The 13,772-nt window shown below is 44.2% G+C and overlaps 2 protein-coding genes and 1 pseudogene across 2 annotated transcripts in view; 2 read left to right on the top strand and 1 right to left on the bottom strand.

Annotated features, from left to right (window-relative positions):
- Window positions 1–1,409: 1,409 nt before the first annotated feature.
- On the bottom strand, window positions 1,410–2,313 carry LOC136480968 (uncharacterized; annotated as a pseudogene).
- Window positions 2,314–4,041: 1,728 nt separating this feature from the next.
- LOC136482967 (receptor kinase-like protein Xa21) lies at window positions 4,042–7,822 on the top strand. The gene is made up of 2 exons (XM_066480117.1): window positions 4,042–7,108; window positions 7,277–7,822. Exons 1-2 carry the CDS (start codon window positions 4,144–4,146, stop codon window positions 7,663–7,665), a joined length of 3,354 nt encoding a protein of 1,117 aa, XP_066336214.1. The 5' UTR covers window positions 4,042–4,143; the 3' UTR covers window positions 7,666–7,822.
- A 922-nt stretch (window positions 7,823–8,744) lies between these two features.
- LOC136480967 (auxin response factor 13-like) overlaps window positions 8,745–13,772 on the top strand; it is a 7,406-nt gene continuing 2,378 nt past the window's right edge. Inside the window, exon 1 of the mRNA XM_066478378.1 lies at window positions 8,745–8,753. Coding sequence (XP_066334475.1) covers window positions 8,745–8,753 — 9 coding nt within the window. The remainder of the gene's footprint in view (window positions 8,754–13,772) is intronic.

Here is a 13,772-nt window from a genome sequence, read left to right as displayed (position 1 = left end):
AAAATGTATAAGCTTATTTTTTAAAAATAACTTTTGTCATATTTATAGTTTTATTAATATATCTTAAGGTTTGAAAAGAGTTTAGGGATGTCACTATCTCACCTCTCAAACCCAACTCCTTCAAAGGTTCAAAGGGCAAAACCTCCCCCTCTATTTTTGTTATTTCTCGCCCTCCAAGTGAGCTAATGGTGCTCAGCATGCAGAATGTCCCGAGGAGAAAGATGGGGTATTTGGGGGTGGCATTTTTAAGGGCAGTTGACTAAAGAGAACCGCCTCTATTAATTCATCTGTAGGGGCGGTTCTCTTAAGGAGCCATCTTTGAAAAGAGGTCACTTTTAGAGACGATTTTGTAAGGAGGACCGCCTTTGAAGATTCATTTTCAGGGGCGGTTCTCTTAAACCAACCGCCCCAAAAAATGGACGTATTTCAGAGGCGGTTTTCCTAATAGAACCGCCCCTGAAGATGGATCTTCAGAGGCGGTCACGGAGCTACAGTGCTCACCGATGCGGTTAGAGGCGGCGTGTTAGTTGAACCGCCTCTGATAGAAAACGGTGGCGTTGCTAAAAATGATTTCTGTACTAGTGTATAATTAGCTAAACTTTAGCTGGTCTTTTAGCTGAATCCCTAGCAGCTAAACTTAGCCGGCTAAAGTTTAGTTGGTGATCAAACAGGCCCTAAATATCTAAGCCATACAGTGTTTGCAAATGAACAGTGGAATCGTGCACATGCAAGGATAAGCAATTTAGTCAGTTGTAAGTACAAAGTTCATTCACGAATTTCTAACACTTATGTCTCTTAAGATTATAGCCCTTACAAGGGCACGCGTTGATAGACATGTTGTTTTATTAAAATATAGGGAAAACAGTGTTTTTGCCCCTGTTCAGAAGTTCAATTGTGATTTTATCCTTATTTTTTTAACTTTGTGATTTTACCCCTGTTATTTTGAAACGAATGAGCCGTTTGCCCCTGGTTTGGATGTCCATTATTTAGAGGCTGATTAAACGATTAAAAAAAACAAAACACATAAAATCAGATGCAAAATGACTAAAATGCCCCTTCCTCTTCATTCTTATCCGCTCGTCCTCTTCGTTGCTATCTGTTCGCGACTGACGCGAAAGCTTCGTGCGGACAGCGCGCCCCTACGCCCGCCGGCCATGGCGCTCCGGCAACCCCGCATCGGCGCGACGGTGGCCCTCGCGACCCCGCGCTCGCAAATACCGATGGGGCAAATCCGCCCTATTGGGCTGGGCGCACGACATCGACGGGGGAGGCACGGCCGGTGGGCTCGCGACGCAGCAGGCGCGGCAAGGCGGGCGCTGCGGTGGGTGCGGCGGCCGCGACGGGGGCGCGGCTGGGCGGGCGCTGCAGCCATGCGAGCTCGCGGCGCGGCGGGTGCCGCTGGGCAGGCGTCACGGCATGGCTGGCATGCGCGCTGCGCGGCCCTCGTCCTCCGACAGCTGCTCCATGGCGCGCTCGAACTGCGCGACCAGCTCCGTGTCGAACAGCGCCTGCTGCTGCTGCTGCTCGCCGGCAGCTCCTCCTCCGCGCTCAGCCGGCGGTGACGTCCCGAACCGGGGCGTGACGTAGGAGCCCGGCGAGAAGATCTGCCCCCCGGGCGCAGCCAGTCCCGCAGCCTGCCGGACTTGGAGATGGAGAAGTCGAACGCCGCCGCCGGCACATTTAGCTCGCCCAGCTGCCGCGCCCTCGCCCGCCTCTTGGCTCCAACGGCGGCCTTCAACCCGGACCCGCCTGATCCTCCACGGTCGAGGCCGTCACCGCCGCGGGCGCCGCCGTGGCTGTAGCGAGCTCCTCCTCCTGTTCCGGTGCCAGCGCGGTTGGTCGTTCCGACGGCGAGCCGCTCTCGCTCTGCGTCTGCTGTTGCTGCGTCAGTACCATCGCGTCGAACTCCACCGTGCGGAAGCTCCTCGCTCTCCCGTCCGACGCGGACCACGAAGCGTCGTCTTCGTCGCGACTGCTCTGCCGCCGTTCCCGCGCTTGCTCCGCCGTGCAGCCCTCTTCCTCCTCCAGACCGGCGAGCAGCTCTGACACGTCGATCGTCTCGATCTTGGCCGGCGGCTCGGCCGGCGCCGGCGCCGTCGCGGGGCTATGCACCTCGGCGGGCTCCTTGGCTTTCCTGGCCGACGAGGTGGAGCTGCGGAGGAGGGCCAGGAACTGGTTGCCGTTGCTCTTAGAGGTGGATAGGATGATCTCCTCGATCGCGCTGCTCCTCTAGAAGCTGTGGCCCAGGCTGCAGCTCACCTTCTCCTGAAAGCTCCCTGATTTCTCCAGGATCTTGGACGACACACACTCCATCTCTGATTCTCTGTAATCTGAAAGCACAAAGAAGCTTCTTTTTGTTCAGTTTATCCTACTCTGGCCGAGCAGCAAGAATAGGAGCAGATGACAAATATGTTTGAATATTTTTCAATATTAAATCTGAGTTCAAATAATTTCAAGTTGTGCCAAATATGTTTGACCAAATTTAATCAATTGTCAGCATACAATAAAAAAGTCTAATTCCAAATCAGGGTAAAATCACAATTAGGCATAACAAACAGGGGCAAAATCGCATGGGCATTCATGTCCTTTTGTACAAAGTTTAACACCGTTAGGGGTGGATGACGGAGCAGGGGCAAACTGGTGCTTCGTGAATGGCACAGTAGGGGTAAATTCACAAAGTCAAAAAAATAGGGGCAAAATCACAATTTCGATACAAAACAAGGGTACAAACGCAAGAGCCCCTAAAATATAAGAGGATGGTAGGCTTGTATTTTAGTAAACACATCCGTACTAGCCTATTCAGAGCGAACTGAGTCAAATTTTTACATACGTCAGCATATCGTAAGCGATACATTCAAGTTCTGTGCAAGCATCTTTGGTCCATCATGGCGCAGAGAAAGTCTAGGTCATCAAGTGGCATAACCAATACAGAGACCAGTCGTCCATCACATTATGAAATCAGTGGCCGACTGGCCGTTCACGTCAGAGACTATTGACCAGTGAGTAGGGGTGAAAACGGTACGGATATTTTCCGATCGTATTCGAGACCGAATCCGTTTAGAGGGGTTCAGATCTGTCTGTATCCGAGTCCGGATATTCAACATCCGACACCGTATCCGTATCCGAATACTCAAATCGCATATTTATGATGTCGATATCTAATCGTATCCTATCCGGCATGGTTAACACTATCCGTATTCGAATCCGAATCCGGACAGAAATATGAAAACAAATTTGATTTCAGTGATATCCGTTCGTATCCGATCCGTTTTCATCCCTACCCGTGAGTCTTCGTGACGATGTTGACTGGCTTTCATCGCTGCAATAACAGAGGGTGACACGTTGTATCTTTGCTCGTTCCGTCCAAAAAAAAAATACAATTCTAGGTTTGAAACAAGGAAAAAGAATTTAGAATTTATTACATTTATAGAAAATAGTATCAACATTTATATCTCTAAATAGATTTACTATAAATTCTATTGTATTAGTAATCTAATAATATTTATTCGATATCACAAATATACTTAATTCTAAAAGGTGAGTTACATTGTTTCTAGGTTGGAGGGAGTAGAAAGTTACACATGCATCGAATACTTGATTTTTCATGCTGATGGCCACCCAGTTTAAGATGAACTGAATTTTTTGGGTAACTGAAATTTAAGATGAACTAAAGAACCGATTAGTTCTGTTTAGTCTAACTGAATGGCCAGGAACTTGGTGTCTAGTGTGAGTTTAAAAATGGGAGAAATCATTCCGTGGTGGTAAGTGCTTTGGTCATAATGCATGAGTCCTGTTCTCGAGCTTGTGTAGTTGACCGAGACTTTTTTTTTGTCTGCTTGAAATATCTCATTTTCATTGTCTCCTCTATTAATCTATGCCAGGCAAGCCGGATGCTTATTTCTAAAATGAAAAGGTGCAAGCTCCTTTATTTTGTAGATCAGAGCGCAATATAAAAGCTCCTTTATTGACTCTTTGCGGCAAGATGTTGAATAGTCCTATTGCTGAAGGAGAGGGTGACAGGCTTGTGAAGTCAGATTCATACAGTGCAACAGGCATGAAGCTCTATATAACCTCATCATATACGGTTAGCCCAAGGCAGCAGGATGATCTACACATGCATCCATCCATATATGCATAGAAACAATGTCTCACATAGCCATCCACAGCAATTCCATCCTGCCGCTGCTTGCTTTCATCTCCATCCACTTCCTTGCCTTGTGTCAACACACATCACCCGCCGCACTGAATGAATCCAGTGCTCTCCTCTGTCTCAAATCTCAGCTCCTCGACCCATCAGGTGCATTGGCCTCATGGAGAGACGAATCCCGTGTGTTCTGCAAGTGGCATGGGGTGACATGCGGCAGCAGACAGCAGGCATCTCGAGTCATTGCACTGGACCTTGAATCCAAGAACATCGCTGGCAGCATATTCCCTTGCGTCGCCAACCTCAGCTTCCTTGAAAGGATCCACATGCCCAACAACCAGCTCGATGGCCAGATTTCTCCTGACATCGGCCGGCTAACCCAGCTTCGGTACTTCAACCTCAGCATGAACTCCCTTCGCGGTGAGATACCAGAGGCAATATCCGCATGTTCCCGTCTTGAAACAATCGACCTTGATAGCAATTCCCTCCAAGGTGAGATCCCTCCAAGGCTTGCTCGGTGCTCATCCCTTCAGACTATTATTCTTGGCTACAACAATCTTCAGGGAAGCATCCCTCCACAGCTTGGCCTGCTACCCAATCTGTACACACTGTTTCTCCCCAGCAATAATCTGACTGGAAGCATTCCTGAATTTTTAGGGCAGATCAGCAAAAACCTGACGTGGGTGAATCTTCAGAATAATAGCCTTACTGGAGAGATACCCACTGCTCTGTTCAACAGCACATCTCTGTATTACATAGATCTCTCACAAAATGCTCTTTCTAGGTCTGTCCCACCTTTCTCGCAGGCATCTTCCTCGGCACTGAATTACCTTAGCTTATACCAAAACAATCTGTCTGGAGAGATTCCTAGCTCAATTGGTAATCTTTCTTCCCTGGCTTTCTTACTGCTTTCTTATAACAGCTTACAAGGAAGGATTCCAGAGAGCTTAGGTAAGCTTAAAACCCTACAAGCACTAGACCTCAGCTATAACAACTTGTCAGGCACCGTTGCACCTGCACTTTATAACATCTCCTCTCTTACTTTTGTTGGACTTGGGGCCAACCAACTTGTCGGTACGCTTCCCGCCAATATCGGCAACACCCTTACAAGCATCACAAAGTTGATATTGGAAGGGAGCAGGTTTGAAGGTCCAATTCCAGCTTCACTGGCCAATGCCACAAATTTGCAATATCTAGATCTCCGTAGCAACGCATTCATGGGTGTTATTCCTTCACTGGGATCCCTGGCCTTGTTGAGTTACCTAGATCTAGGTGAAAATAGGCTTGAAGCTGGAGATTGGTCTTTCATGTCCTCTCTAGTGAACTGCACCCGATTAAAGAATTTATGGTTAGACAGAAACAACCTCCAAGGTGTAATATCTACTTATATCACCGATATCCCAAAAAGCTTAGAGGTCATGGTTCTAAAAGAAAACAAATTGACAGGTTCTATACCGTCAAAGATAGGAAACCTCATGAATCTCATGGTCATTCAGTTAGATAAAAATTTTCTCTCAGGGAATATTCCAGACACGCTTGGGAACCTCCAAAACTTGTCCATTCTAACCCTATCCAAAAACCAACTTTCTGGAGAAATTCCACAATCAATTGGGGAGTTAGAGCAGCTTACTAAACTACTTTTTCAGGAAAACAATTTGACCGGACTCATACCTTCTAGTTTAGATGGCTGCAAACAATTGACAACACTCAATCTTTCTTCCAATAGCTTGTACGGAGCCATTCCACGGCAACTCTTTCTGATATCTACACTTTCTGAAGGCTTAGACTTGTCCAATAACAAACTCACTGGGGACATACCTTTTGAGATTGGTGGATTGATCAATTTGAATTCACTTAGTCTTTCCAACAATCGATTATCAGGTGAGATCCCCTCCACACTTGGTCAGTGCCTTCTTCTGGAGTCTCTCCACTTAGAAACAAATAATCTGCAAGGAAGCATCCCAGATTCTTTCATCAACTTAAAAGGCATCACTGTGATGGATCTTTCCAAGAATAACTTGTCTGGTAGCATTCCTGTATTTTTGGAGTCACTTATCTCTTTACAGACTCTAAATCTATCCTTCAATGACCTTGAGGGCCCTGTCCCTGGAGGCGGCATCTTTGCTAAACCGAATGATGTGTACATCCAAGGAAACAATAAGTTGTGTGCAATGTCTCCAGATCTACAAGTACCACAGTGCTTGACATCAGGACCCCAAACAAAGAAGCATTCCTACATTTTAGCTGTTCTGGTTTCACTTGCTAGTGTAGTTGCAGTCACAATGGCGTGTGTTGCTGTCATTGTTTTGAAGAAGAGAAGGAAAGGAAAGCAACTAACCAACCAATCATTAAAGAAGCTAAAGAATTTCTCGTACGGTGATTTATTCAAAGCAACAGATGGTTTCTCTCCTAACAGTCTTGTTGGATCCGGAAGATTTGGATTGGTGTACAAAGGTCAATTCAATGTTGAAGAATGTGCAGTTGCCATAAAGGTATTCATGCTTGACCAATTTGGAGCACCAAGTAACTTCCTTTCTGAATGTGAGGCATTGAGAAATACTCGCCATCGGAATCTTATAAGAGTGATTAGTGTATGTTCAACATTTGATCCAACTGGAAATGAATTCAAAGCACTCATTCTTGAGTACATGGTAAATGGTAACCTAGAAAGTTGGCTCCATCAAAAAGAGTACACAAAAAGCATGAAAAGACCATTGAGTTTAGGCACACGAATAGCAATAGCTGTGGATATCGCTGCTGCATTGGACTATCTTCATAATCGATGCACTCCTCCATTGGTACATCGTGATCTGAAACCAAGCAATGTCCTTTTGAATGATGAAATGGTTGCATCTCTCAGTGATTTCGGTCTTGCAAAGTTTCTGTCTGTTGACCTTTCAACAGGATTCAATAATTCATCGAGTGCTGTAGGACCGAGAGGATCTATCGGATACATTGCACCAGGTGACCACATGTTTCACTCTTGTTTTTTTTTAATCAGAATTAATTGTACTTAAGTATATATGATATTTGTCCTGTAAATGATGCTTTGGCATCTTAACTATATTTTTCCCAATTTTCTGAAAAAGCTAAGTGGAGGATTTTCTTATTAAGTTTTGCACAACATTGCAGAGTATGGCGTGGGGTGCAAAATCTCAGTTGAGGGTGACATCTACAGCTATGGAATTATTCTGCTGGAGATTATTACAGGAAGGCGACCAACTGATGACATGTTTAAGGATGGTGTAAACATCCGCATCTTTGTGGAGTCATCACTTCCACTGAATATCCATAACATTTTAGAACCAAATCTCACTGGATATCATGAAGGTGAAGACGGAGGACAAGAAATGGTTGAAATGCAGCACTGTGCCATGCAACTTGCAAATCTTGGTCTAAAATGTTCTGAGATGTCACCCAAGGATCGGCCAAGAACAGAGGAGGTTTATGCTGAAATCTTGGCCATCAAAGAAGAATTTTCAACATTGTGCTCATTGGGAAGTGTATCTATGTTACTGTAATTCACTTAGTACCTCTGTAGCAGTTGCACTTCGCATATGGAAAAAGATCTGTACAAGGCAGTTGATCAAATAAATATGTAGCCAGGGACAAATATGTAGTAGTACTTTTCCTAGTATAACAAACTGGTGCATTACTTGGAATCCGTACTAAGTGTCAACCCTGGCTATAGTACTAAGTGTGGCACTGGGAAACAATACCATGTGTCAATAACAGTACCCATGACCGCTTCTACCACCACATGTTTAGTTCAGAATCACCACATGTTTCTATGTGACCCCTAACTCCCTAAGCATCATAGCCCAATCGTGCATTGACCTAAAAAATTCGAGCCCTTTTAGAACAACTTGAACTCCCTATGAAACATTAATGACTGATACAATCAAACTAGTGATGTTATACTAGTCCACAGTGTTAAAATACAACATACTTCACCCCCATATAATATATAACCAAAGTCTTAGTTAGAAACTGCAGAGCATGATGCCCTTTTTTTTCGAGCAATAACTCCAAAGTGTGATGATGAAATAAACTGAATATTCTACTAGGCATCTATATAACGTGTGTTTCGATCATGTGTTCCTGGCCTCCCACTTTACATTTCATAGCACATATTACCTATCTTTCGGTATGTAAAAAAGCAAGATGACCAACCTTCACTGAGATTTTGAAATCTGAAGAACAGAACAAAATTTCCCATAACTGAACAGCCATTTTCACTAAACTACAGTGTCAATTCCAATAAATAACAAAATCATTCATATAAATGCTTTACTATATCCTAGCATTAAAACCGTATTATGGGAGACACTTAATGAAAATTAGTATGTGCATGGGGGCCATAAAAAATATTATGCTCCAATGTTTATCTTTGTAGACTTTTCTTTTCCTTGGTTATAGCCTACTATCTCTCTGACTTTACTTTCAATTTGTTTCACTGTGGGTGTAGGGTATAGGCTCCTTTTTCTTTGAATAAAAATGGCAAAGTAGTAGATAATCTCAATCTGTATAATGGTTACTAGTGCTTGGACCTCTAGTTGTAATGACTGATAACACACAGCAGTAAACTATTTTACTGGGAATGGGCCAGGTAAACAGCGTTGTGTAAACCTGAAACGATGTGATCCCGTACACTCTCCTCACTCGACAGTCAACAGGTCTCTGCCTGGCTGCTCCCCTCATACTGAAACTCTGAAAGGTAGCAGCAGACCTTGTATAGTGCAGGTATGTGTAGGCATGGACAAGGTAACACCTTTCTCAACCAATATTACACCAAACAAAGAGGATTAACAATAAACATCATCATCAAATCAAAACATTAAAAAAAAATCGCAGGCCATTGACAAGACTAAAATGTTGAATACCCTGTTCGCTTGATCGTATCAGTCATGATATAATGTTTTTCTCTCACAACAAAACAGCATCAGCCGGCTTATAAGCCACAGAAACGATCAAGCGAACAGGGCAGTGCTGCTTACTAGACGCAGGCAGCCACACCACACACCAGACACCAGTTCATGGATTTCTCAACAAGAGTACATTCTACCAAAAAAAGGCTAGCTTAATTAATTCTCCCTGTCCATTAAGCTGCATTCTCTTCCCCATGTAGTTTCAGAAACCAACACTATGATCCTAGCTTGTTCTCACATAGAAAAGCAAATTCAACAGAGCAAGCTAGCTAATCGACAGTTCAAATCTCAAAAGCAAAGGAAAATCTGAAGGCCACTGACCTCGGGGCCGGCCGGCGGTGGCGTGTCTGAGGCACACACAGCAGGGGAGCCGGGGGATTCGTCAGGGCCACGGGTGCCTTCCTTTCCGGGCTCAGTTGCACTGTCCTATGCCCCCCCCCCCCCGCCTCGGGGCGTGGGCTCCGGTTCCCACTAGTAGAAATCTGCACATACATGACAAACAACTTTCGTCACTGAACAAGCGATATTCGTTATAAATTCAGTTTTATGATGAATTTATGATGAAAAATCGTTCGTCAAAAAGTGCGCGTCATATTTGTTCATGTAGGACGAATCCAAGCGACTCGTCATAGAAGTGGTTTGTTCTGTGACGAAAAACTGACCGTCATAGAACTATTTTGGCATGCGTGGCAGGGGGCAGCCACACTGGCGGATGCTTCCATTGGAGATGCTTCCATGTGTAGATACTACAGCCGGTTACATTGGAGATGCTTTGGGTGACGTGTCACCTTCTTATTGGACAACGTGGCCCTCTCTTGTTCTTACACGTTTCAGGTTCTTACTAGACCACATGTGGTGTCTGTGTTGTTCCACTTGTCAGGTTTTTATTGGCACACGTGTCGTGTTGCCGTTGGCCCACGCGTCACTTCTTCATTGGACCATGTATCGTATTTTTATTGGTCCACATGGCATGACCACAATATCGCATGTGTCTTTTTCTTATTCGGCCATGTGTCGCGATGCTGTACATCCGCACGTCAGTTTTTTAGTGGACCATGTGTCGCGCCCTAAACTACCCACGCGTCTTTTTTTATTTCGACCATGTGGTTAGATGGATTTGTACCACGGCTTTGGATTTGTATTGGACAACATGTCGTGTCCTAGCTCTTACACGTGTCATTCACTGGTTTGTCCATGTGTCAAATTTTTATTTAACGACGTGGCGTGTGCCACATGCACATCAATCATTACATCAGAAAAAATAATTCCAGATAAAATTGCTGCACAAAAATGACTACATACATAATTATTGAACCTGAATCAAATAACAACAGTTCAGGTCAGCAACAAACCACTGACATAGTTCATATATCAAGTAGCCACACGAGTTCACCTCATCAAACCAGCAAACAAACCACACACGTTCACTGCATCAAGAAGACTGAGAGTTACCAGCGTTGAAGAGCATGATATGCTCACGGAGCTTATTGTACTCCTCTTGTTGCTGTTTCTTGAAATCCTCAAACTTCCTTTCAATCTTTTCTATCTTCCTCTTCAGTTGATCCACTTGTTCGACGAGGCCAGCTGAACTTTTCTGTTCAGCAACAAGCTGTTCTCAAAGCGCTCTCTCTACCGATATCTATGTTCTTGAGGAGCTTGTCCGGATATCAGCATTCTTCAAAAAGATGTTGCAGCTGGCCTGGGAGAGGACCTTGAAAACAACATCAGCACTAGGCATGGGTTCCTGGCCATCAGCAACAGCTATGCTTATATAGTTTCCATAGCTTCTTGTGAAAATCAAGGAGTAAATATTAGGCTACAGATAGTGCAAGAGGACATAAATTGCAAAACCAAGACATTAATTCATAAACAAGTAATGCATAGGTCTTCCTCAGCCTACTACTGATAGAGATTACATAAGCACAATGAACATATTGACTGGTGTAAAATTATAACTTCAAAATGATGGTGCCACATTAGGCTCCTGCTACTTTTCCTTCTTTTATAGCAATGGCTTCAGCAGATTTCAAGGAAAGAAAATGAAGGTACTTTCAACTGCTTCTCTTGTAGCATCGCTCAGTCCCTTTTTCCTACTGTTATGGAAGTTCTTGAAGATTTCCACTGCATCAACATCTTCATGAGGTCGATCATGTTCTTCATCGAGTACTTCTTGATCATGTTATGCGTCCTTGTTGTTCTTGTCTTTCTGTAAAAATTGCACATGTGTTTCTGTTGATACAAAGGTAGTGTGTATTGAATATAAAAGAGTAACACAACCATCACTTACATATGCTTGCAACTTGGTAGGAGCTAGATCTTGTAGCCTGGTGGTACTTGACTTTTGCATGGTTTCGCTTGTTCTGCTCTGAGATTGCCTATAACTACAATTGTGTTAGACTATAGCGCAAGTAGACCACCGAAAAACTAGACAAGAAATCAATAACTTCACACACACCCCTTGTTCTTGCAACTTGACCACTTTTCGACAAGTGCACACCACTATGCGTCATTAATGTAAGAGACAGGAGAGGTCATTCTGATCTGATCAGCGGGGATGTCGTTGAAGTAGGCTTGCTTCAACTTGTAGTGTGTCTGTCGTACACCAGACTGGAATACACTCACGTACTAAGTTGCTCAAGGTAGAGTTAAATTTCAAGAGAGGATACCCATACTTACAGATAGCTTGGCCATAAATTCATCGAAATGTTGGGTCTGTCGCTTGTAATGTTTCCAGTGCGGAAAAATTGGTACTTGAGACCTAACTGCTACACCTGCCTCTAAGGCAAACTTGGCAGTGTCGGTATTTCTTATGCTCATGTAGAATATTCCGCAAGCGCACAGAATACCGTTGTAGCATTTCACCTAGGAGTATTCCAAGGTATAGTATTTATCCATAGGGAAGCAATGGTTAAAAAGGTGATAGCTAACCATCATGTGTCTACTAACTAGTATACCTATTAGACTAAAGTAGGGGTAAGTCAAAAGATAGGAATTATGGATAATGACACACATAGGAGAATTCCATGGTAAGATAGAAGAGCAGTCAAGCAAGTTGAGAGGACAACGGGTGAGTACAAAGTTCCTATATTGTTCTCTATTACTATGGTTTCATTCTAGAGCATGCCAGAGGGGATAACTAAGGAATGGGTAAAACATAGCGATCACACACAATAACACTTTGGAGCAACAATACCTTTCCGACCCTCGAAGGAGGTGAGAAAGAGTGGTCGGAGGAAGGTTGCTAAAAAAGATCTACGAACACCAATCCAAACGTGGTGGATTACAAAGGCCTGATAGAGCTGTCACCTCTGGGGCTACCACAACTATCCGTGGGATTAGGCTCAAACTCAGGTAACCCATAGTCTAGACACCACGTCTAAACTATGGATTACTACTCTAGTCAAGTACTAAACTAGAGCACTCGATGCGAGCGGAGATTCCATGCTAAGGTGTGATGCATCTATACTAACCAAACTTAGCTAAACATCTAAGGCATGAACTAGATAAACATAAAAGGCATACAAGTAAATAGATAAGATAACTATATTAAGGTATGAGTCTTACAAAGGTAAGATACAAAGGTATACCAAACCACAGAGCACTCCTCCAGAACCTGAGTATATCTCAACTCTCCCTAACTCTCAACAAAGCTATTCTACTTCTACATTTTGAGAGTGTAGTGGAGATTGCTCTCTTGTGGTGTGTCTGTGGTTCTCTTTTGAACGCCCTTTTGGAGGGGGTCTGAGGGTCCTTTTATAGGGGGCACCTGCCACCCTTTGGGCCCGTGAATCCGTGGCAAGGCTTCATCTCGGCTCTCCGTTATGAACCAACCTTGATGCATGGCTTAGATTGATCCTAGAAGGCGGTGGAAGATTCCCCAAACTGACTTTGTGGATTTGGTGGGCCAGGGGGTTGGCAGACCTAAGGAGAGGGTCGGCCGACCCTCTGATTCACCGACTTGGCGCCGCACAGGCTGAGATGAGATCCTGAAGTATGTAGGAGATCACCTACCAAATTTGACGGGATTTGGCCTTCATGGTAGGTCGGCCGACCTAGGGAGTTGGTCGGCCAACCTGCTGCCGGCATCGTTCGCCCCAATCTTTTGCCAGCAGGTGGGTCCACTCCTCAGGGTTAAGCCTTGACCTGACAGTGATAATGTCTTGTCACTGTCGGGAGTGGAACTGGCAATGATAGTCGAGCCCATCACTGTCGACTGTTCTTCGTCAAATTCAATTCCGGCAGTGGTACCAAGTTTAGATCTGACAGCAATCCATAGATCTGTATTAATTTTTTCACCAACCTTAGCATACCATCACATTTTGTATGTTGTAAAATTGTAAAAAAAGAAGAAGATTAGTTATAGAGATTTGATCCTGCATACCTAATGGAAATTTCTGTGCCATTAATTAACATATGAATGATCATTACAATTATTTAATTTTGTACTATACTATATGTACTTGGGGTTCTCTCTCTATATATATCTGACTAATAATTAATGGCTCCACCTCTACCTGATACCTTCCTGAGCTGAGATTATTAGCGTTTGCGTCAGCCGTACGTTAGGCATGGGTGCCGGCAACGGCCGCCCAAGTATCGTGGGAGCATATATAGGTTGACGTCCTTGCTTTGGACCCACAGGTCCATACAATTTATTCCCTTGCTTTGGCTTTGATTTTGGCTCCGTGAGCGAGATGAAT

This window comes from Miscanthus floridulus, chromosome 9, assembly GCF_019320115.1.
Source record: "Miscanthus floridulus cultivar M001 chromosome 9, ASM1932011v1, whole genome shotgun sequence".
Classification (NCBI taxonomy): Eukaryota; Viridiplantae; Streptophyta; class Magnoliopsida; order Poales; family Poaceae; genus Miscanthus; species Miscanthus floridulus.
This window is presented reverse-complemented; position numbering and strand designations above follow the sequence as displayed.